Genomic DNA, 26,378 nt, shown 5'->3' on the forward strand with positions numbered 1-26,378 from the left:
TGTAACAGCATAAGCAAAGTTTACGATACAATAATAAGTAAAAATAAAAATTAAAGGAATAAGTCAATTAAGATACATCAATTTCATAGAGTATTAGATAAAAGTTTTAAATGATCATTATGGAGACCATAGCTATCTGAAAAAAAAATCATAATATTACAAGAAAAGGAATGAAAAAATAATAAAGAACATTGCCAAGGGAAGAAATGAAGAAAAGACGATTCCTGGGATTTGCTGTGAATTTTTCCACTACCCCTCTCTCCCTTCTGCTTATTGTGACTTTTGCTGGAGAGGGTAGCTTTGTCTAAAATCTGGCCTATGGAAGGTTAAAGGAAAACTCTCATTTCAAAGCTTTGCCAGATTATTATTCACCAGGGATAGAAAAATCACTTTTGTTCAGAAAACCCCTATTAGGTCTTCAGTTGTAAAAACCAGCCTCTCCCCTCCCACCACCCACTGGTCTGGGGTCTGGAAAAGGGGATTGAGAAGCAGTAGGAATATGAGAGGTGTCTACTGAGAGAGAACTTGAGTTAAAAAGAGATGGGAGAAGTGTCTAGAAGGTGGGGAGGGGCAAGAAAGCTCAGGGAACTGGCAGCAGGCAGGGAGTGAAGGGACTCTGCCCAAATCTCCAGGGGCGGGGCATGAGTAAGCATTTTTATGAGGCCTGATATCTTCTCTTCACGGGGAAATTCTCCAGAGATAACTATTCATAATTCCGGCTTCTCACCACCAGTTCTTCTTCTACCTCTCCAGCCTGGCTTCTGGCCCCACCCCTCCTTAGAAACTATTTGTCACCGCCGCCAATGACCTCCATGGTGTCCAAGCCATTGGTCATTCTTCTGTCCTCACCTGACTCAATCTCTCAGCATCGTTGAACACAACTAACCTCACCCTCTTCTGTGAAAAATGCTCCTCCTCGGCAGCTTGAACACCACAGGCTCCTGGTCTCCTCCTGCCTCACAGACTCTCCATCTTAGCCTCCTCGGCTGGCTTCTCCCCATCCTCTATCCACCTTTAAGTTTGGACCACCCCCTAGCCCGGCCTCCTTGCTGTCGACCCTCTCTCATCACGTAATCTCACCAGACCCCATGACTTCAACTCCACCCACATGCTGGTGGCTTCCACACGTGCGTTTTCAACCACACCTCAATGAGATGCAGATCAGTCTGCAATTGCCTGCCTCACTTCTTCACTTGTTAGATGTCTTGTTCAGACTTAACATCCCCCTGTAAATATGGTCCTCCGCCAGAATGAACGTCTACATCCAATGGTGGGGAGTAATCATTCATTCCATCCCCACTCCCACATTCAATCCACCAGCAACTCTTATCAATTTTTCCTCCAAAATAGACCCTAAGATCACTCACTTACGTATGGTTCTATCCCCACCACCCCAGTTCAAGTCGCTATGACATCTCATCTGTATTACTGTAACAGTTGGCACCTCTTTAATCATTCATCCCATAACAGCCAAAATGAGTTTTAAAGAAGGAAATAAGACTATTTTATTCCTCTGCTTAAAACTCTTACAATGTCTCCACTGCACTTAAGATAGAATCCAGAGCAGTGCTGTGGCCCATGGGCTGCCCACCTGCTGTTCCCATCTCCTGTGGGGCCTCTTCCCCTCACCTAGCAACGCCAGCCTCATAGCAGGTCTTAGAACTCTCCAAGCTCTTTCCTGCTTCAGGGCCTTTGCACCTGCTCTTTCCTTTGCCTGAAACACTCTTTCCTCCATCCTTCCTTCCCATCTTCAAGATACAAGTTACCTGCGTGTCCCCACCAAGAAATGTACCTTAACACTAAGGAACCATCTGTTAAACATAATAGCTAAACTAACATGACCTAGTTAACAAACTCTTATACCAAATAAAACTCCTGTACCAAAAAAAGAAGATTAAATTGGATTGTAATCGCCTTTAGTTATGTTTTAAACTGTAATAAAGTGTATGAAATATGTTGCATTTAAGGTGGCAAAAGCCAGAAAGGTATTTCCTTAAAAGGGAAGGTTTTTTCCTCCTGTAGAACCATTAACCAACTGTGAAATCTACATGTTACCATTTGGAGAAGGAATTAGTGCTGGACCTGAGTTAACCTAAGCACTAAGAGACCTCAAAGGTCTTCACCTGAAGATTGCTGACATACGAAAGACAGCACATCCACGTGCCTCTGAGACACACCCAGCCCTACATGGCACGATTTTGAGTTGTTTCTCCGATAGTGAGAATTAATTTGGACTCAGTCATCACAAATCTCTTTTGAAATGAAGCTGGTACAAACAAATAAATTGATCAAGAAATAAATGAATTAAACAAATGCGTACTTGAATTGTATCTATGGAGAGTCGTGTATGAGATTCTGAATAGAGGTAAGGATGAAGTGGCTGTTGCATAGAATTAAGCCAAGTGTTCTCCATTAGACATTCAAATCCATGGTATTAGCTTTATTAGCATAATTCTCTATTTAATTGACATAATTATATACAATCAAAGATGAAACTATACCGAAGGAAAAAAACTTGATGAAATCTATCTTGTTCTTACGTCTAGATCTTTCTTTTTCCCTCTTTATCAGACTAAAAAAGTTCAATTCATTTTAAATAGAAATAATTAATATAGGGGTATATATCATTATAAAATTAACATAAGCTATATGAGAAGTCAGTTCATAACAAATAATTTCATAAACACAACCTAGGAACTCATTTTTTTACATATTTAATGACTCCACTTAAGATTATTGAATGCAATGATATTTCTTAACTTAGGTATTGTAAAACTTACTATCACAAGGTGTAAATAGGGCAAAAATATGAAAAGCATAGTTTGGGAACATGTTTTAGTAAAAACTTTACATCATCTCTATGCATAAGACTTTCTCGGAATAAGGAGTATATTAAAACCATGTTAACTTAAAGATCATCATTTATTAAACAGTCTTGGGTGCTGATTTCTATCTTCACTTATTATGACCTGTATTGGGTCCCAGTGGGGTGTTCAAGCTTACCTTAGAGCCCGGAGGGGGAGCCAGACCAAGGAATGAAAAAATAATATTCTCTTCTTTTGCAGAGAAGAAAGAGTCAAAATCCTTGAAGCAAAGAAAAAGAATGTTTAAACCCATTGCACAGTTGTGAGCCAGTATATTTACCTAAGTTGATCTTTTTTATTCATTATTTATTTATTTATTTATTTAAGTTAGGAGCTAACCCAGAAGGTTATCCCAGTTTATTCTGTCACAGATGACTAACTCTAAAAAATAAGTAATCTAACCGTGAACTTCACATTTGTTTTTACACACTTTCATTGTGCCTATTACAGAGTGGTGAGAATAAACTCACGCATATGCACACACACACACACACACACACACACACACACCTGTTCATGCTCAGGAATTGCTGACAAGACTCAGATATACCCAGCAAAAGAGTTCTGCAGACATCTCAACACAGGGTTTCTCTACTGTCATTATTGTAGCTTGCAAGGGCCCAGATCCATCTCAGGAAGCTTCGGATACCAGGAGCCACAAGATCGTGGAGGGCTTAGAGCTGCGATTGTTTTGGCAAAATGGGAAAAACTGTAGAGTGATGTGAAACCTAGTACCGGATTGAAATCTGAAGCTAGATGAAGCTCCACCTCCCACCCCAGACCCCACCCAGAGTGACCTCCTTCCCCAGGTGGGTCCAGCCCTAAACCGACACTTCAGTCTTGTGGTCGTCAATAGCTTGGAAGAGCTTCATTTTTTATCATTAAAACATAAACATATTCCCTCAGACTCCTTCATTACTGCCCATCTTTGTCAGCAGGGCTGTGATGCAGTTTCAACAGTGTTCCAAAAAGACCCACTCAGAACAGTGGTGTGTCTGGCCTGGCCTGAACAGGATGACACTCAAACCAACTTAGTCGTGTTACTGCCAACCCTGCTCTTATTGTGTGTTAAGAAGCTTAAAACCAAATACAGGCTGCTTATACTGGGAAGAAAAGGTTATATACTCCTGTGTGTTAACCTTATCCACAGCTTTATTATTTTCTACCTGCTGTCCTGATTCTCTCATTGATTATTTTTATTCTTTTATACTGATGCATTTTTGTAAGCTGCCTCAAATCTCAGTTGAAGGAAATAGAGCATCACGAGTAAGTGATCCTTTGGTATCAGAAATTCTGATTGATTCCTGGAGCACACGCTTTGTAGGTGTTGTTAAAAGGTTACATGATAGAATACATTAGTAGTAGTGTTGGTAAGTAGGTGAAATATCAGGAGGCAAAGTTATGTTATTTTCCAAAAATTCCATAGATAAAGATCTGATAACTTCTCTAGTTGGCCAACTCTAGAAGCTTCCAAGTCAATAAGGGTTTTCTTACAGTTGAGTGAATTGTCTTTTGCTTCAACTTAAGTTCAAATAGCTTCTTCAGAATTTCAGAGGAGTGAACAACAATTTGTCATTATTTCTGACTTGATGCTAACAAATAAATATAGAAAATAATGAGTATAAAATGGTTTTTCAACTTCCATTTATGTTAGTGTGGCACAATAGATGCCATGAAACACTGCCTTGAAAAAAAAATTTTTAAGCCAGATTAAGACAAAAAGTACAAATGCATTGCTGAGCAGGTACAAAAGGAAAGATTATAGCCAAGAAAGATCAGGAATCCTAAGAGTAAGCATACACCAAGGCTGCCATCCACACTGAGAGTTTCTGATAAACCCAGATCTTTAGCTTCCACTTTGATGTTGCTGAGGGAAAAGGAGGAAGAGGATAAAGCCTCGGGCCTCCTCAAGGTGGGGAGATTTATAAAACACAGACATACACAAACACACATACATACACCATTCATACATACACCCATACATACACACACATATACACATACATACACACAAGCACAAAAATACGTACACACATACATATACGTACACAATGCACACATGCATACACATGGATATACATACACATACACACACATACACATACATGCACACCTACATAATACACACGTGCACACATACATACACATATATACAAAATACATATACATACACACATGCACGCATACATGCATATATACACAAACATACATATACACATATGTGCACACATACATAATATACACATGCACACATACATACACGTGTACATGTGCACACACAAATACATGCCTGCATACATAATATACACATGTGAGCACACACATACACATGCATGCATAAATACATACACATACATATATACACATGTGTATACATACATGCACACACATACATACATACACACACACACACACACACACATACACTCCAGAACCCTGGCAAAGGCTCTACTCTCAATATAAATATAAATGAGGAATAATACTGCCATGCAGAACAGAAGAAACCTTGCCTGACTCAACTTTGGTGCTGAGTGGAGGAGAAAATATTCTCCCCTGAGAATTCATAACCACAAGCCAGAATTCACATGAGTTTGTAGTCCAAATTCCCATGACATGCATGGTCCAAAACATCTTCAAAGGAAATCTTAATTTAAAAGGTTTCTAGCTCTTATACAGCTCCCAGGAAACTCACAGAAACAAATTCCAGGGCTCAAAGAGTATCCAGAAATAAAGTTTTAAAAAATGAGCAGTTCCAAGTCAAAAATCACAAAATAAATAAGGAAATAAAAATACACCATAAATGAATGCCAACAGAAATAACAAAAAGCAGAATCATAAATCAGAATCAGATATTGGAATTATCAGGAAGAAAATATAAAATATCTATATTTAACATATTAAAGAAATGAAAGAGAAGCTTGAAAACACAAGAAATAAACAAACTAAAGAGAACAATCAAGCAAATTTGGAAAAGAACCAAAACGTACTCCCCAAAATGAACATGTAATAACTGAATTGCAAACCTAACCTATATGGATTAAATAGCTGATCAGACACATCAGAAGAGAAAATTAGCTAACTGGAAGATTCAACCAAAGAAATTATCTAGAGAGGGAAAAAAGAGAATAAAAGTGTGGAAGAAATATTATTACAGGAAAACAGAGTGAAAAGGTCTAATAAACATCTTATAGGTACTCTAGGAGAAGCTAACAATACTCAAACACAATGGCTAATAATTTTCTAGACTTGTTGAAAGATACCAATCCTTAGACTCAGGAAGCCAAATCAATAATTCTAAACTGAATAAATAAAAAGAATTCTAAACATAGACACATCCTAGAGAAAGATTATTAAAAGCGGTGATGGAGGGAAATGGGGAGGGAGGGAGGGAGCAGGGAAGAAAAAAGACAGTTTCCCTACAAAAGAATGGCAATTAGATTGACAGCTGGCTTCTCAACAGCAACACAGAAGACAGAAGAAAATAAAACAATAATTTCAATGTGTTTAGAAAAACTAACCACCAATCCAGAATTCTAGACACAGTGAAACTGTTTTGCAAACATGAGAGCAAAATAAAGACATTTGTCTGGAAAATATCTCTTTCAAACAAACAAAAATTTAGAGAACATACCACCAATAGACCCTCACTTAAAGCAATTTTATAGGATGTATTCAGGCAGAAGGAAAATGATTCCACATGGATTATCTAAGATACAAGAAGGAATCATGGGCAAAGATATTAATAAATGTGTGGGTAAACCTAAATCTAAACAAATACTGAGTATAAAAACAATAAATAGAAATGTCTAATTTGGGGGGTGGGGGGTTGAAGTCAACAAACTAAAAATATACTGAAAAAACAAAACACCCATAAATAGAGAGAGGGTGATTAAAGAGTGTAAAGGCTCTTTTAACATTTGGGACAAGAGTAAAGATACTGATTATCTTTCATTTAAATTAAGTATGTGTGTTAAAATAACTAAAGCAATCACTAAAAGAACAGATAACTTCTACTAAGTAAAGCGGTAAATAAAATTAGAAAAAAAGACTTTAGTCAATACAATAAAATCAAGAAAGGATAAAAAAAGAAAGAAACTGTCATAGTGGGAAAAATAAAAAGCACATTACGAAATAATAGAAGAAACTCCAAATGTATCCATAATCTCAATGCATGGGTCAAAAAAGAAATCATATGATGGATTATAAGTGTTTTAGAAATAACAATGAAAATACTGTATATCAAAATATACGGAATGAGCTAAAGACATACTCAGAGGGGAATTTATAGTCTTAAATATCGACATTAGGAAAGAAAAAGGGTTTAGGAGTAGTGAGCTAAGCAGCTAACTAAACATGAAAGTAGGGAAGAAAAGAAGAAACCAAAGAGTATAGAAAGAAAAAATAATAAGGATGAGCAGAAATTTAGCAAATAGGAGGAAAAATTATATATAGCTAGAGACATATAGATATAGACATACATCAGTAAGAATCAACAGGACAAAAAAAATTTGAAAGTTGCTAAGAGATTAGATCGTAAAAGTTCTCACCACAAGAACAAAATTTATAACTGTGTGGTGATGGATGTCAACTAAACTTATTGTGGTGATCATTTCTCAATGTATATATATATATATATATTTATATCAACTCATTATGCTGTATTCTTGAAACTAATGCAATGTCATATGTCAATTATATCTCAATTTTTAAAAAAAGGAAAGAAGGGTAAATTTTATGAATAAATAAACAAATAGGGCCGGCCCTGTGGCTTGGTGGTTAAGTGCGCGCGCTGCGATGCTGGTGGCCCGGGTTCGGATCCCGGGTGTGCATCGAGGCACCATTTCTCCGTTCATCCTGAGGCCGAGTCCCGCATACAGCAACTAGAAGGATGTGCAGCTACGACATACAACTATCCACTGGGGCTTTGGGGGGAAAAATAAAATAAATAAAATCTTTAAAAAAAAAAACAAAAAAAAAAACAAAAAAAAAACAAATAAATAGACAAAAATGAAAAAAAACCTATGGGCAAGATGAACCAAGAGGAATAGTAAGAAAAGACACAAAGGAAAAAAATTAGAAATGAAGAGAAGACATAACTATATATTTTAGACAGGTGATAAAACTATATTATTGAAAACTTTATGCTAGGCTTAAAAACTCAGATGGAGTGGATGTCTTAGAATTTGTGGAAATGGAATTTATGGAAACCAACTTAAGAAGAAATAGAGGGGGGCTGGGAGTCCAGGGGGCGGGGGCCTGGCCACCAGGTAATCGCATCTTTCCCGGCATCTGGTCTGCAAAGGGGCAGTGTGTCTGTGGAAGTCCCGAAGCTGCCTCCACAGAGGAGCAGAAGGAATGGAAGCGACTAGTCCAGAGAAGGCTGAAGCAAAATTAATAGCAAGGGATCCTCGTCTGGGACAAAAGCCTGGAGTTTCAGATTCCTTGAGGAATGATTGCAGAAAGGGCAAAAATATTTTGATTCAGGGATTACAACATGGCTAAAGGAAACATGGAGAACAAGCAACTTGCTACTGCAGCCCCGGATAAGACAGAGGCCGTGGTGACCACGATCCCCCTGCACTGGGCCTTCCTCGACAGAAACCATCCGTGTTGCCAGCAAGCTGGCTGGCTGATTAAAAGAGCTGAACCACCTGCATCTTCTAATTCCCATTACGTCTCCTTAATACCTTACTTCTCCGCTTTTCATTTCCTTTCATTCACTAAGTCATTTGAGAGTGACCGCTTTGCAGGCAGCAGTAGTGTGTACTGCTATTGCGAGGAAATATACATCTGTAGGGGTTTTTGATTAGTTGAACAGTGCACTGATGAAAAGAACATGTTAGAGCCACATAAAGCAATCTATTTGAAAATAACTGCATATATTATCTAACTCCTACTTTAGAACTGATTCCAACATGCAATAAGCAAGTTTTACAATTTTAATATTTTGGCTTACTTTAGTTCATCTTAATTATAGCTTTTTATGTTACTCTTATTTAATATAATCTTTATTGTATTGATTTCTTCTGTATTTTCCTTTTGCATTTTGTAAAACAGAAGTTTAAGACCACAAATTGGAAGAAAGATCACATATTTCAAATGCAAATAGATGGGGCTCCAAAATATTTGTATCTCTGTGACTGAAGTTGAATGGCCTTGAACCTGTTTCAGGATTAACAATAGAATTTTACTTGGGCAATATTTGCCCATTTTGGTGTAATTTATATGACTCTAGTGCTTCACAGCTGCCACTGAAGCTAGTATCCTTATTCAGTTCTATTGCACAGAATACCTTATGCTGTTGAAAATGTGAATGAAGTGTGCATGTGTCTTGACTGTTGAATTCAGTTTTGTGCTATTTTTGTAAATACAATAGTTTTGCACAACCTCTCAAAAAAAAAAAAGAAATAGAAAGCCTCAGTAGTGCTTTACTGTAAATCCCATTCATTAAAGAAATTGAATCAGCAGTGAAAGTTTTCCCACAAGGAAAAGACCAAGGTGAGGGAGTTTCACAGGTAAATTCCACCACACTTTCTAGGAAGCAATCTCTCCAATCTCGCACACACTCTTCCAGGCTGTATTAGTTAGGGTCTCATTAGGAGACTGATATCATACAGTAATTATTATTAACTATAATTGGAAAGTAACTATAAAGGGGGAGAGAAGACTGAAGAATACCCCAGGGCTGAGGGACAGTGCCTCAGGAAAGAAACTGAAAAGAGCGAGGACCCTTCTCCAAGTCTAGGGTTCACACCTCACAGGATAGGGTGAGGTTGCAGCCCCAAGATGGTGGAGAAGTTCACGGGGTGTCCTTGGCCAGAGCTGGTCCTAAGATGCTGGCCAACAGAAAACACCCTTCTGGGGTGCAGGTGGGCCAAGGCTGGGGCTATCACATAGTGGCCAGGTGGTGGGAGGCCTGGGGTGCACAGAGTCCACATCAGATGGACCACAATGAGGTCACCAGGCTAGGGCTAAGGATGCAAGTGTGCTGAGGGGCTTTATGCTCTGGCCACATGATGGAGGTGCAGCACTACTGGATATCACACACACACGCACACACACACACACACACACACCACTGCTGTTGTCATGTGATAAGAGGAAGAAGAAGCAAAACACACAAGGACATGGGAAGCAGACAGAGAAGTCCCTGTCCCCTGCGATGTCCCTCCAGCATGCTCTACTGACAAAGCTTGACATTGTGCTCACTGCAAAGGAGAAATGCATAAGAATCCAGCTCCACTATCACAGGGCAGGTGATGACGGTTGGGTTTGGAGCTGAGAGGCAATAAATTGATAAACGGCACACAGAGAACAGAAAAAGAATGAACATTCCCCCAACTGAATTAACAAGGCCAGCCTACCTGCTCTGGATACCAAAATTAGAAAAGGACAAGATGACCCCATTTGATCTCTTTCATGCACATAGATTAAGAATTCTAAAGAAAATATTAGCATACCAAATCCAACACCATATAAAAAGTCAATGCACTGCAACTAAGATGGGTTTTTCCCAGAAACATAATGGTGATTCAATACCAGAAAAATATGTAAATAATTTACTACATTTACAGATTAAAGAAATAAAACTGTTTGTTTACCTCAATAGGTAAAGAAAAGTTTTTCAATAAAATTAAACACCCATTCGTGTTTTTTTTTTTTATGTTTTAGCAAACTAGGAAATTAACCTGATAAAGGGAAGCTACACAAAACTTTAGCAAATATCATATCTAATGGGAAAATATTGAAAACACCATCTTTAAGATGAGAAACAAGACAAGGATGCCTATTATTATCACTTCTGTTCAATATTGTTCTGAAAGCCCTCACCAGTGCAGTAAGTCAAGAAAAGAAGACAGAAAGATATTGTATGAGAAAAAACATAATTGTCCTTAATAACTTATATATTATATATATGAATATACACATTATATATATCCCAAAATAATCTATAGATAAATTATTATAACTAATAAGAGTTTAGCAAGGTTGCTGGATATAAATACTAACATAAAATGTTATTTCTATATTAGCAACAATCAGGGAGAAAATATAATTTGAAAAAAGAGAGCATAAAAAATGTGAAGTACCTCCAAAAAAATCTAACAACATATGTATGAAGAAAATTTAAACTTTACAGAAGACCTAAATAATGATGCTATAGAACATATCCTTGGGTTGGATATGTTGGGATCTCCATAAAAAAGTATCTTAAAGATGCCAATTCTTCCCAAATGGAGCTATAGATCCAATAATTTTTCAATCAAAATCTCGGCTGGGATTTTAGTAGAACCAAATAAGATAATTAATCTAAAATGAAAAATCAAAGGGCTAAGCATGACAAGAAGAAGCAGAAAAAGGAGATCAGCAAGTCTTATTATAAAGCTGTGATCATAAAGAGAGTATGGTATTGGACCATAAATAGCAAGACACATAGACAAAATGTCCAGAAATAGACCCACACACAATATACAAATGATTATGACAGAGCTGGTACTGTAGATAGGTGGAGAAAGGATGGACTTTTTAATAAATGTGGATAAGACAACTGGACGAAATAACTGGCTTTTTTTTTTTGAGGAAGATTGGCCCTGCGCTAACATCTATTGCCAATCTTCCTCTTTTCTTTTTTCTCCCCAAAGCCCTAGTACACAGTCGTGTATCATAGCTGCAGAGTTGTAGCTCTTCTATGTGGGACACCACCTTAGCATGGCTTGATGAGTGGTGCATAGGTCCGCGCCCAGGATCCAAACCAGCAAACCCCAGGCCGCCAAAGCGGAATGCGTGCTCTTAATCGCCACATCACCAGGCCAGCCCCTAACCGGTTATTTTTAAAAATTGAAATAGGTTCAATTTCAATCTACCTCACACCATGTACCCAAAAAATATTAATTTTAGATCCATTAAGGAAGTAAATGTAAAGTCAAAATTGTAAAAATTTTAGAAGACAATACAGGAGAATATCTTTATGATTTCAGAGTAGAGAAGAGTAAAAAGACAAGCCATGAACCGAGAAAAGATCTGCAGTGCACATGAGAAAAGATTAGCCTCATCTATGCTATTGAAGAACTCTTTTCCATCATAAGGAAAAGGCAAAACCAACAGAAAAATGTTCAAAAGATATACAGAAGAGGACAAACAAACATGAAGAGCTACTCAATCTCATTAGAAATCAGGGAAATGCAAATTAAAACCACAATGAGTTACCATTTCACATCCACCAGGCTCACAAAGATGTCAAAGTTGGACAATGCCAAATGTTGGTGAAGAAGTGAAACATGCTGACAGCTGTGATCTAGCTATTCCGCTCCTACTTAACAGAACCAAGAGAAACTCGCATGTCTCCAGGAGACCTGTCGAGAGCATTTATTGAGCAGCACTGTTTGTAACAGCCAAAGACCAGAAACCACACTGCTATGGTCTGAACGTTTGTGACCCCCCAAAATTCATATGTTGAAATCCTAACCCCCAAAGACGATGGTGTTAGGAAGTGGGGCCTTCGGGAGGTGTTTAGGTCATGAGGGTGGCACCCGCATGAACGGGACTCATGCCTTATAAAAGAGACCCCAGACAGCTCCCTCACCCTTCCATCACGTGAGGACACAGGAGAAGGCGCCAGCTATGAACCAGGAAGAGGGTCCTCACCAGAACTCAACCATGCTGACGCCTTGATCTCGGACTTCCCAGCCTCCAGAACTGTGAGAAATTAATTTCTGTTGTTTATAAGCTACCCAGTCTATGGTACTTTATTACAGCAGCCCAAATGGACTGGGACACACACCAGTGTCCATTCTGGAGCAGTGAAAATGTATAAGCTATGAAGAATACTGATCAACATGGATGTATCTTTAAAATATGTTGGTGAAAGAAGCAAGTCAAAGAATACATGAGTTTGAGTCCATTTATAGAAAGCTCAAAAATAGGCAAAACCAAACGTAGTGTTTAGATATATACATGGGAGATGAAAGAAAAGAGTAGGGGGCCGGCCCCGTGGCTTAGCAGTTAAGTGCACTGCTCCACTACTGGCTGCCCGTTTGGATCCTGGGCAAGCACCGACGCACGGCTTCTCTGGCCATGCTGAGGCCGCGTCCCACATACAGCAACTAGAAGGATGTGCAACTATGACATACAACTATCTACTGGGGCTTTGGGGAGAAAAAAGGAGGAGGATTGCCAATAGATGTTAGCTCAGAGCCGGTCTTCCTCAGCAAAAAGAGGAGGATTAGCATGGATGTTAGCTCAGGGCTGATCTTCCTCACCAAAAACAAAAAAAAAAGAAGAAAAAAGAAAAGAGGAGATATGGTGAACACGAAATTCACTACAGCAGCTCCCTCTGGGGCAGAGGGAGGCGGACGGACATGATGGGAAGAAGAACACAGTGGACTTCTCGATTTCTGGTGATATCATACTTCTCAAACTGGATGGTGTACACATGGTTGTTCATTTTATTATTCCTCTTTAAACTATATATTTTTATCATATATGGCATATTTCATAATAAATTTTTAATGACATAAAATAGCTTGTTCAGTAACATCACTGTGTTGGGAGAGCCCTCCCCCCGCCCTAATTGAGCTGGCTTCCTGCCCTCTCTTGCAGCCCTGAGGATACTTGCCTCTCTGCTGAATGGTCAAAGTCCCCTTTGGTTGTGTTCAGACCCAGGCAGTCACCCCAGCCCTCACCTGGGCTGAGATGCACAGACTCCCACTTGGCATCGACAGACACATCCGCCACTTCCAGCTCATATTCCTCTGCCAGGCGGGTAACCTGGCCTCCTCTGTGCCTGGCTTCCTGTCGGGTGTCTCCTTTCTCTAGCTAACAGTTGTCTGCCATGCCCTTGGGATAACATCTTCATCTGTTCTGCAGAGAGCAGCAGGCGTTCAGACCGGCAGAGACACAGCGGTATTTAGAACTACCCTGACACCCAGTCCTCTCACGCCCTGGCGCAGAGAAATCTACTGCCTGTCCCTGCGGTTCCCTCTCCCTGCTGCCATCATCAGGCATGGCGTATGGGTGACCATTCAAGAATCCTCAGAGACCAGTGAGTCGCCTTAAATCATAGTTATTCTTACAGTACACATTTCAATCATGCGGAAAGATACATTGACGGACCATTCGTCTTTACGCCTTTTTAAACCTAACGTATCCTTCAGAACATTTGAGCCTCCTTTTAAAATCTGAACCTATGATAAAAATAATCATTTTTACCTACTTTCTGGAAACAAAGCCCTCTGCCTCACTAATGTACTTTTGTTAAGAGTGTCCACAGACTGCAGAAAAGCAAATTTAGCAAAGCTGGTAGTAAGATAAACCACTAATACTTCTTTGAAGGCAGGACTAAAAAGAATTAAAAACAGTTAAACATAAAATAATTTGTATGCTCATCTCATGAGATCCATACTTGTAATAGGAAAATATATCTTTAAAATAGAAGTCTTTTTTTTTTTTAACTTGAGAAACGTTTTCTTTCTCCACCACAGTTCAAATTAAAAAACTGCTAGGTCACAGCAAAACGGGATAAGAAATGCCTTTGAAGTTTTCTTTTTATAGCAGAAAATAACAGCAGAAAATAACTGCAGAAACTTTACCCTAGGCGTTAACATAGATTGAACACTACACACTTCAATATTGTCTCTACTGTAGCCAGCCTTAATTTAAAAGGGCAGTTAAAATAAGCAAAAGCAAGAGATTTAAAATCCTACTTTCACTGGAAAAGTACTAGAAGAAAACATGAGATGATTCTTTTGAAAACTTTAGAGTGCAGAAAACTTTTCTAAACAAGACTTGGGGTGCAGGAACCACAAAGAAAAAAGATTAAATTTGTCTAGACAAAAAATTTTTAAAGTTCTGCATTCCAAAAAATATCACTTTAAAAAGATAAAAGACAAATAAGAAACATGGGAAAATATTTGCAATATCTATGTAATTAAAAGGGCCACTTTCCTTCATAAGTAAAGACTCTAACAAACCAATAAACATCACTGTAACCCAACAGGAAAATAGCAAGTCATAGAAAAAATACAAGTAGCTTATAAAAATAGGAAAAGATGTTCAGCCTCACCCACAAAGACAGAAATCCAAGTCAAAGCTGTGAGAATACATTTTTCATCCAATAGATTGGCAAAGATTCAAAAGTTTGCAGTATACAGTGTTGTCAAAGTCTCAGGGAACTAGCCACTCGCAAACTGAGCTGGTGGAAATGTAAATTGGTTCAACCGCAGTACAGAGCCACCTGCCAACATCTATCATAATTTGAGATGCACATATGCTTTAACTGAGCACATCTTCTAGGAATTTATCCTACACATTTATGCTTATACTGGATACAAAGATCTATATGTATAAAGAGGTTTCCTGCAGCATTGTTTGTAATGGTGAAAGACTGAAAACAACCTGAATGCTCCCCATCAGATGACTGTGCCAATAAATTATGTCGCATACAATGGAACATTTCGCATCCATCAAAATAAGGACTATGCTCAGCTTTGCAATGATCTCTGAGATATAGTTATTAAGTGAAAAAAACGTGGGTATAGTACATTCCCTTTTTTTTTTTTTTTTTTTTCAGTGAGAAAGACTGGCCCTGAGCTAACATCTGTGCCAAGCTTCCTCTATTTTGTATGTGGGAAGCCTCCACAGCGCGCGCAGCTTGATGAGTGGTGTATGTCCACGCCTGGGATCCGAACCTGTGAACTCTGGGCCGCCAAAGTGGAGCACGTGAACTTCACCACTACGCCACCGGGCCAGGCCCCACTCCCATTTTTAAGTGATACACAGTGGTAAATACACACAGAAAATTTCTGGAAAGTCGATCAAGAAATTGCCTACATTGGTTGATCAGGGTAGGACCTGCTACTTAATTTTCAGGGCTCCGTGCAAAATGAAACACTGGGTCCCTTTTCAAAAATTGTTATGAATTTCAAGACAGTGACAGTAGAGCATTAAACCAAATAGAGAGCTTCCTTGAGCATAGGGCCCTGGGTGACTTCCCAGACGCCCGCCCACCTCAGGGGAAGGAACCAGAGTGACAGGGGTCTGAAATGGGAAGGAGAATAATTTTCATTGGAGGCAATATTTGAACCATTTTAGTTTTTCAGTGTGCACATGTATTAATTTTTCAATTATTAAAAAAATATTTTAGGGGCCAGCCCCATGGCCTAGTGGTGAAGTTCGGCACGCTCCACTTCGGTAGCTCGGGTTCGGTTCCCAGGCATGGACCTAAACCACTTAGCAGAGCCACCCTGTGGCAGCAACCGACATCCAAAATAGAGGAAGATGGGCACAGATGTTAGCTCAGGGTGAGTCTTCCTTAGGCAAAAAGAGGAAGATTCGCAACACATGGTAGCACAGGGCAAATCTTCCTCACCAAAAAAAATATACATATATATATTTTTTTTTTTGTATTAAAAATAAAATAATTGCCCACCACCACTACCCCCAAAAAACCTTATTATCCATTTCCTTATCGAACAAGAGCTACAATACTTAGAATGTGGGTCAGGGTGGAGGGATGTTGGGAGGTGGGGAGGGTATGGGGAGGGCAGAAGTGGGAGGTGGAGGGGAGGATTCTTCCTCAAGGAGGAAATCCTCTCTACACTCTGGGAAGCTCCAGCTTAAATCCACAGCAGAGTTGGATTGAACCACACATTCCTCTAAATAAGTGCTGACCACATTAAGACTGTTTGAAAGCACTCCCACAGCCACAGGACTTTGAGCTAAGCCTCTGAAGAATGCTAACACAGCTGTGTAAATTCATATAGCCCTCTACTGGGTTGAGTAGTGTCCCCACAAATCTATGTCCACCTGAAACCTCAGAAAGTGACCCTATTTGGAAATAGGATATTTACGGATGTAATTAGTTACGATGAGACCATATTGGATTAGGGTGGGCCCTATTCCAATGACTGGTGTACTATAAGAAGGCATGGGAAGACACAGAGAGACACACAAGGAGAATGCCATGTAAATATGGAGGCAGAGATGGGAGTGATATATCCACAAGCCAAGGAATGTCAATGATTGTTGGCAACCACCAAAAGCTAGGAGAAAGACATGGAACAGATTTTCTCTCAGAACCTCCCAAAGAAACCAACCCCGATGACACCTTGATTTCAAACTTCTGGCCTCCATAACTGTGAGAGAATGCATTTCTGTTATTTTAAGGCACTGTGATAGCTTGGACTGCCATAACAAAATACCATATAGACTGGGTGGCTTAAACAGTAGAGATGTATTCTTTCACAGTTCTGGAAGCTGGAAGTCTGAGATCAGGGTGCCAGCATAGTCGGGTTCTCTTCCTGGCTTGCAGACAGTTGCCTTCTGGCTGTGTGCTCACATGGGGAAGACAGAGGGTTTGCTCTCGCTTCCTCTTCCTATAAGGGACACTAATCCCATCATGAAGGCCCCACCCTCATGACCTCATCTAACCCTAATCATCTCCAAAAGGCCCCATCTCCAAATACCATCACATTGGGGTTAGGGCTTCAACATATGAATTTTAGGGGGACACAAGCATTCAGTCCATAACAGCCACCAACTTTGTGGCACTTTGTTACATCGGCCCTAGGAAGCTAAGACAAACCCCCAGCAACTAAACAATTCATGCTTCAAATCAGAGGCCGGAAAGCTTTGCTGGAAATGGGCAGATAGTAAATATTTTTGGCTTTGTGGGTCTTAACGGTCTCTGTTGCAACTCCTCAGCTCTGCCATTGTGCAAAATCAACCATAGGCAATAGGTGAATGAATTAGTGTGGATGTGTTCCAACAAAACTTTATCTACTAAAACAGGCAGCTGCAGGCCTTGGCCCCCAGGCTATGGTTTGACAACACCTGCTTTAGATGAGAAAGGTAAAGAGAAGCTAACCTAAAGGGCCAGCAGTTTTGTGTGAGAGGTGAAGAAGAGAAGAGGTGAGTTAAGATTCCTACACCTGGCTCTGGCCTTAGATTATAGCACAAGGCTGATCAATTCCCTCTGCCTTCCAGAGCCCTGCTTGCTGCATCTGACAAATGATCTAGAAAGCTTACCTGACCCCTAAGATAACTTCCAGTTCTCATGTCCTAAAGTCCTTTGAGTTTTTAAAAGTTCCTTTTCAACAATTTGATTTACTAAGTAGAATCTGTAAACTCTTATGAAAAAGTGATTTTATAGTGAAATGAACTATTAAGTGTATAAAATAAAATTGTTGTTGTAATCAAAACGTCCAGAACAGTTTTTAAACTATTTAGATACATTTACACAAACCATCTTGCATTTGTAGTAAGACTTTACTTCTGTAAGTCATTCTTTCTAAAAATGAAAACTTACCCTGTGTCTGCATGGGTGCATGTATGTGTAAACTGCAAGGCTGATTAGAATTCCTTTCCAACTAAATGCATATTTTGTTTGAACAAGTGACCTCGATTCTTCTAAATAAAATAAGAAACTTAAAATAATCCCAAGAACTTCTGACTCATTTCATTGTTTCCATCATTTTGTAAATCTTAAATACTGATTATTCACAAGGGATCTGCAATCCAGGAATGGGGTAGTAGAAATAGATCATGACTTGAAAATTGTGAACAATTTCAAATGCTGCCTCAAAATTAACCTGCTTTAAACAATTTCTGATAAAGACACATGCAGAAGAATTTTCCAAGAAACCAAACACTCACCCCACAATACTGCTCTTCGTTGAAGATTTGGGGAGGCAAAGGAATTCCATTTTGCGGTTTTTTCTCTCCAGGAACATTCTCTCTCATCCACTTTCTATTGTCTTCATCTCCAGCTATATCTAATTCCTTAAAGTCGATTTTGTTAGCTTCCAAAAAGCCCACTACTTCTTGCTGTTTCTTCCTAATCTGGTCAAGAGTAGAGAAAGATAACTATTAGACCGTTTTTTAAAAATGTTTTGCTTATATCTATATAAATTAAATCCTTTCTCCAACTATGCCATACAACACAAATAATTTTGCTAAGTATTTAAACAAGGAAAATAATAAAATCACACCTTATTATAAAGGATCAACAGAGTGATTGCAGAAATTCTGAAATTGTAATCTCATCAATGTTTAAATCATGGTGTAATGGACATAATAAAAACAGAGATGCTCTCACAGAGCTTTTATTTGAGATCTTCAAGATACTTTTAATTCTCTGCTAAGTTTTAATGCCAAAAAATAAATAAGAATTGTTTACGAAGAAAAAGGATGACTGGGAAAAAAGAAAGAAGAAAAGAGAAAAAGAGAATTTACTATGAAACTCAAATACTGAGTATACTCATACTAAAATGCACTTCATTCACAGTTATGAAAATAGGAACATGAGTCACGTGGAACAAAAGTAGCTTTAGAAATAGTACAGGAACTTGAAAAGCCCACATGGAGATTATTGCAGGGGGAAGGACAGAGAAAAAGCTGGAGAAAGATATTTCTCCCAGCACAATAAAGAGTAAGGCAGCAAAACAACCCTGTTCTCCCACAGATTTCTCCTTTCCTACTAACACTCAACTCGGAGAGCGGAGCCCCAGCCACACCTCAGAAAGAACACTGGAGCGCCCTTTTCACCACCCATGGGTCACATGCACGGATTGTATCTACCAACTGCCATTTCTTCTTTTTTTTTTTTTTGTGAGGAAGATTAGCCCTGAGCTAACATCCATGCCAACTCTCCTCTTTTTGCTGAGGAAGACTGGCCCTGAGCTAACATCTGTGCCGATCTTCCTCCACTTTATGTGGGATGCTGCCACAGCATGGCTGACAAGCGGTGCATTGGTGCTCAAGCGTGCACACTTAACCACTATGCCATGGGGCCGGCCCCTACAAACTACCATGTCTTATGAATGTGGCCATCTTTACAGCTTAGAACTCCTTCCCCAGAAACAATGACAACAAAGAATTCACTCCCAGAAATGCATGATGTCCTCTTTTATAAATACTGGTAAACAGGTTACAGCAGACTCTGTGGACAACATTTTAAGCACCTTTGGAAGAGACTTCCAGAGTGATCAATTGAATAATCAATCAACATTTATTTATTGACTTTCTACTCTGCACAAGACATTGTGCCCAGCTCTTCCTGTGAGTAGATTTATAAGCTGATTATTTGGGTGAAAAAAATGTAAAGAACTCATTTGTACAATCTAGATAGAGAATACACTAAAAATAATAAAGAGGCAAAATATGGTCATTTCTCAAAAGTAAGATTAAAATTTTAAGTAAGTATTTTCTTGGACATGAAAAGATTTAATATCTTAATTTTTAAGTCCTCTGAATAGAATATTGTCTCATAATGAAAACAAGTCATTAAAAATGTTTCATAGACTATGAAGCCCCTTGTCATTTTCATGTAACTTGTTTATCAACAGAGGGACTAGACTTGGAGGATTCCACATAAATGCTGTAAAAGCTACACGCCCATCCCAAACCGAATCTCTAGATTCAAACCTTCTTTTGGATAAACCAATTTCTTCCGTAGAGATTTGCATACCAGAAAAAAATTGATTTTATTCACTTTTGCCAAAATGAATGATGCTATCAATATAAGGAAAAGTAAGACATATGGATGCTTAAGCACTGGAATGAAATCATCACCAAAAACAAATTCTATATAATTTGGTTGATTGTATACGTTAAATTAATTATAAATATAATATAAATCAATATTAAATAATTTTAAAATTTTTAAAAATTAATGTAGTTATAAATTATACATAAAGTTTTATATATAAATTACATATAAAGTTTTATATATAAATTACATATGCACATAAATATAAATGGTAATCACACATTTACTTGTTAATTAACATTTGTACCATCAATATAACAAAGATATTTTGACTAAAAGCATTAGATCTATAAATCAAAGACTGCTGTTAGCTACAATACAACACTTAACCAGTAAACTTGGACCAAGATATAAATTTCAGTTTGGGGTAAGCGTGGACAAAAGATAAAAATGCAAGTCACACAGAAAGGTGCGTAATGATGGAATTTCCCTTAAGTTTCCGGCATAAGCACTCTGGCACATTCCTGAGTGTCACATCTACAGAACCAAGGGAGGGGCTGCATGCTTCTCCACTGATGTGCCCTCCCCGAAGGCTAGGCTGGGGTGGCCCCTGGACCTTCCCCTCCTCCTCACAGAAACTCTACTCCGGATTCTACAGCTCCCCGGATGAATTTCTATTACAAAATCCCATCAGACCTGATGACAGGTTGTTGGACTAAATTATTATCTTAATTAATCATGTTTTCTATACATACTTTCTAACCTGTTCATAATTATTCATACCACTTTATAAATTACTGATTCCTTTAGATATTTTCAGAGATAACTGCTGTTTCGAAGAGTAGAGATGTCTTCATTTTAGGCAGGTTTACTTTTAATTAAATATTCAGAAGGCAACATCCTTTTTTCTGTCCAAAACCGTGTTCCTTCCTTCTCAAATACCCTCCCGGGAGCCTGAATAAAGCCTGGCTGAGGTCCGCTGCCACCTCGCCAACATTATTTCCATCTCTACTAATCATGCCTCAGGACATGAGGTGGAATGAAGAGAGGATTTCATTCTTTTCCATGATTTCTGACTAGAAGAAAAACATTTCCCCAAGTCCTGCCTTATGTTTCTTCTGTTAGAAAGTCAGAGATGGAGAAAACAAGAGGGGAAGACCTGTTTACTGTTATTCCTCGTGAGACAAGAAATTGCATCTACAGGAAGGTAACTGACATTGTGTTAAGTGCTATTTCTCAGCCTCCTATCCGAAAAAAGAGAAGAAAAATAAAATCTGCCCCTTTGTACTCCCCAAACACCAGTAATTTAAACTGGGCCAAAGGCAACGTTCATCTGGCTATTTGGATCACTCGAGTTCTGCCTGGGGCTGGAGAGGGTCTTAGGATGAGCCCAGGGGAGGAGGGAGATGTAGGGAGCAGGTGAGCTCACCTGGCTGGCATGGTCACCTTTGCCAGCACCCTGATGCCCACCCAGAGTGGGGGGACCCTCTCCCCTTCAGTCCACCCCCTTGGGGCGGTCCCTGTTCAAGGAGCTCCGCTGGACCCTCGCAGGCAAAGTGCAGCTCTTCACCCCGTGGCCTCCTGAGCTGACCCCCAGGGATGCAGCATCAGCTTGCAGAGGACTCCTCCCTTTCATGACCTCAGGCGAGGGGCATGCACAGCACCCCAATAGTTCTTGCCACAGACACACTCCCCCTCTCCACCTCTTGCCCCTTCTCCCCCGTCCAGGGCACCATAGCCAATGCTGGCTCCACAGGCTGTACCATCTCTCTGGGGGATCTGGGGATCCTTGGAGTCGGTGTCATTTGGAGCCTTTGGGACCTCAGTGGAGGCTCACAGAGGTCTGTTTTCCTATCCTGTTACATTTACTCATAAGAAAATGTTCATCTCTGTCCTGAAGTCACCGGTCACTGTTCGTTACTGTAACGTGTTAGAGTGATCTTTGGGTCACCTGCCTGGCACCTCTCATTTATTGTCTCGTACAGTTAGGAGCCTTTCCAACCGAGGTCACTGTACTGTGGTGAAAGCACACTCACTTGAGTCAGAGACGACATGCAGAAGCTTGCTGTCTGAGCAAGGGCTCTGCTCTTCAATCGCCTCATCTACAAAATGGATAGAATGCCGCCTTCCTCATTCTTTTGGTTTTGGTGAGAACCAAAGACGACACATGGAAAAGCATTCTGTACCACAAGTTGAGAACCCACACAGTCAGCCACCCAGCACGCTGTTATCTCATCCACTCGTCTTGACAGCCAGGCCAGGTAAATATTCTGATCACCAATTTAAAGTAACAAAACTGAGGGATCAATGAATTAAAGAATTTTCCAAGGTTCACACCCAGATCCACCTAATTCAAGAGCAGTGTTTTTCCCACTGTGTCTACACTCAGTCAAGACTGGAGAAAGGATTGAGAAGCCCAGGAGCCACCATTAGGGTCTGTGCTTAAAGACCGTGGTTTCAGGGGCTCTGTATCTTGGAAACAGTGAGGACTGTCCTCTCTCCTTCTGTCCCCCAGCCCCCTGTGGCAATGACCTTCAGGAAGAGAGGAGGGTCATACAAGAAGACACAGGCCTTCTCCTGCTCACAAGGTCTCTACTTTCAAACCCCTCTGTAAAAACACGTAACCACGCCTTAGTGTCAACTGTTAAAATAGAGATGTGATACACAGTGCATATGTGAAATCCCCCAAAAAGAGATTACAATTTGTTTTTTCCTGTTTCATTTATTTCATCCATCCAAGAGAAGTCATAATGCCCTTGTTGATTAGGTCTCAGGCAAGAATCCTAAAGTACGTAGGCTGAAGAAGTAAGTAGTCAAGGTTTTGCAGAACCACCACCACACACACAGCAGAAGTCCTGGCAATTGCTCTGTGGTTCTCGTGCAGAGAAGCTTCTGGGTGAAATTCCCCCACCCAGGAAAAATCATTAGCACAGACACTGGGAGAGTAATCAGTTCTCATTCTTTAGGATAAGACAGAAATTCTCCTATTTATGTGGCTTGGGACAACTCTTCTGAAATATAATCATCATACACTCAGATCTACTAATATTAACTAATAATTATCACAACTACAATAATATTAATTAATATTAACTAACAATTATAATAACTAATAATTATAACATTAACTAAATAATTATAATATTTATTGAGCACTGAGTAAGCACTCAACACCATGCCGGCCACTTCACGCTTACTTCCTAAGTCTTCATGACAAGGCTATGAGTTCGGTACTATTCTTATCCTCATTTTACAGCTAAGGATATTGAGGTTTAGCAAGGTGAAATAACTTTCCCAAGGTCACAGCTCCAAGTGGCACCAAAACATTTGCTTAGGGAACCAGAATTAACTTGGCTTTTCTAAGATCCTGGAATGAATGGCGCCCCTCCAGATTTTCCAAGGCTAACTAAATCGTGCTCACAAACTTCAAGAATATAGGACATCAAATAATCCTAGGAAATCCTTAAATTTATTCATTGTCTCCAGAGGGATGCAAAGGGCCACTCAGACTTGGTCTACAGAATATGTGGAGGATTGGGAGGTAAGTGGTAAAAGTTTCCAGCAATGAGTGTCAACCGCATGTTTAAAGCCCACAAAAGGCATTTTGTGCAAAACAATTATTTTTTATCTAAATAGTCCCAAAACATGCTCATTCTAGAACAACTAAAAGTTTCTGAGGTCATCAAGAGCCACAAAAGATTTTGCAGTTTTACATTTAGAATTTTTCCTCATCTTTTTCTCTTAAAAGATGTTCGAGAGCTCACTAAACAGTTGCTGATCAGTTGTGCTCAGAAGGGAAAACCAGGCTCTTTTCTCTTGTTTTCTTCTCGCCCTCTCTGCAAACCTTTCAGGGCTGGGAGTGGTGACATTCAATAGTTGCTGTTGGGGCTGTCCCCTGGCCAGGCCAGTGGCTCCCTGGGGTATCATCCCCTGCTGAGTGACTGCTGGAATCCAGGCTGTAACCTGAGCCTGCCCGGGATCTAGATATAAAAGGAAACAGCCCCCTTTGCTGGTCTCCAGCTCTCTGGATTAATAAACTCTTTTCTCTCCATGCTTCCCTAACTTCTGCTAAAATGCTGGTTGAAATCTCAGTCCCAGATAGACACAACAAGTTCAAGCCCAAAATCAAAGCCTGAATCACTTCCAGGGAGGAAGAGTCTCCATTACCCCTGTTTCTCAAGGCAGGTCTGTCTCGCACAGAACAAAGGCTACAATTGGAGAGGTGGACGGGTGATTCCGAGCCTGGTCCCAAAGAAATTCGACAAAGCAATGTGGTGAGGGTCGGCTTTCACTACCTATTTTTGGTCCGTTTGAATTCCTAGAGCATTTAAAACTGTGGCCTCAGAGATGTTTGTTGTTGTCACTGTGACATCATTTTCCTCAAATAATAGTATTACACATGCTAACTTTACACTTCCAGTATAGCTACATTACATACACAAGTAATTACACCCAGGAGTCATTTAGTAATCTGGTTCCTCACAGGCTCCAAATATTGTTACACAAAGTGTCATTTATGGACAACTCTAAATTAGTCTTACAAAATGACTACCAGAAACACTCTACAAAAAAAAAAAAAAACTCTCTGTCTAATACATGCAACACGACAGGACACAACTGCATGTTAAAAATTCTAGTATCGAACACACCCCCTTCCTCGCATCCCCTTTCACACCCAGCTACTCCGGATCACACACTTGATACACTTCTTCAACACCACTAAGACAATTGCAGAACGCAAAGGCACACGGGCTTACTGCAGAGCCACGCTTTACTTACACACGCCTCACAGAGAAATTTAAGACCACCGCTGGGCCATACCCGCTCCTTCTACTTCCAAGTCTGAGTTATGCAGAAAATAGTAGAGGAAGACAGCCACACAAGTGCCATCGGACACCTACCGCTATGGACCCAGAAGATGTGGCCACAAACACTTTGATAACCATTTTGATAGTCAGATAGAGGACTCCCCCCAACACACCCCAGTGAGGGCGCGCGGCGCTAGACAAATCCTGAGAGTGACACGGCCGAGCGAGTGCCAGGGGGGACCTGGCGGGGGCCCAGGGCTCCTCTGAGCTCCGGCCCCTCCCACTTCCACTTAAGCTCTGTCTCTCGGAGGAGCAGCCCGGGCATCTTGGGCTTTCCCCTCCATTGGCCAGGGAATATTTGGGGATCTGTTGGGAAAATATTTGATTGGTTGATAAAAGCAGCCACTGGACCCTTTCCCTTATCGCTTTCAATGCCCCACAACAGTCCCTAAAAGGCCAGGCTGCGCCGCGCGCCAATCAGAGGCCTGCAGGGAGAGGCCTTGGGGTGAGGGGAGGTGGGGCCCCGGGTAACAGAGGAGCCGGGAGAAAGGAAGGAGGGAGGACCTCTCGCGAGCTGGGAAAGCCCAGAAACACCAGCTCAGCCGGAGGAGGCTGTATTTACAGGGCTTTTGGTGTCGGAAGAGCCACAGAGACCTTTAAAAAAATAAATAGCAGCTTCTTTAAAATTTTCTGGCAGGTGAAAAACAAATTCAACGACCTGTCACACAATAGATTCCTTTGTGAGTGGTCTGTTTCCTGCTTTCTCCCTTTGCCACCTGTCTCTCATAAAGAACAGGAGGTGACAGGCCTTGGACCGTGTAAGGATTCTCTGACATCCCAGTGCAGGCAGGGAGAGGACGGCTGGCTCGCTGGTGCCCAGGACTTCAACAAGCAAATCCTCTTCACCATTTTAGAGATGCTGGGGGAAAAAAATTAATGATCTGTTTGTAGCAGGCTCTCTCCATCTTATTTACATAAATAATTTGAATTGCGTTAAAAGTTAGAGGAATTCAGGGGCTGGCCCCGTGGCTTAGTGGTTAAGTGCCCGCACTCTGCTACTGGGCGGCCCGGGCCAAATCCTGGGCGCACACCGCCGCACCGATCGTCAGGCCATGCTGAGGCGGCGTCCCACATACGGCAACTAGGAGGATGTGCAACTGTGACATACAGCTATCTACTGGGGCTTTGGGGAGAAAGGAAAGAGGAGGAGGATTGGCAATA

The 26,378-nt window shown here is 40.3% G+C and overlaps 1 protein-coding gene and 1 pseudogene across 1 annotated transcript in view; one reads left to right on the forward strand and one right to left on the reverse strand.

Moving 5' to 3' along the window:
* The window catches only part of SH3BGR (SH3 domain binding glutamate rich protein), a 66,359-nt gene extending 40,950 nt beyond the window's left edge, over positions 1 to 25,409 (reverse strand). Inside the window, exons 1-3 of the mRNA XM_004429615.3 lie at positions 25,251 to 25,409; positions 18,516 to 18,701; positions 3,004 to 3,084 (exon numbers count right to left, since the gene is read on the reverse strand). Coding sequence (XP_004429672.1) covers positions 3,004 to 3,084; positions 18,516 to 18,701; positions 25,251 to 25,295 — 312 coding nt within the window. The 5' untranslated portion in view covers positions 25,296 to 25,409. The remainder of the gene's footprint in view (positions 1 to 3,003; positions 3,085 to 18,515; positions 18,702 to 25,250) is intronic.
* On the forward strand, positions 8,056 to 8,501 carry LOC106801694 (cAMP-regulated phosphoprotein 19 pseudogene; annotated as a pseudogene).
* Positions 25,410 to 26,378: the final 969 nt, after the last annotated feature.

This window comes from Ceratotherium simum, chromosome 27 (assembly GCF_057802395.1).
Source record: "Ceratotherium simum simum isolate JZ-2026a chromosome 27, ASM5780239v1, whole genome shotgun sequence".
Lineage (NCBI taxonomy): Eukaryota > Metazoa > Chordata > Mammalia > Perissodactyla > Rhinocerotidae > Ceratotherium > Ceratotherium simum.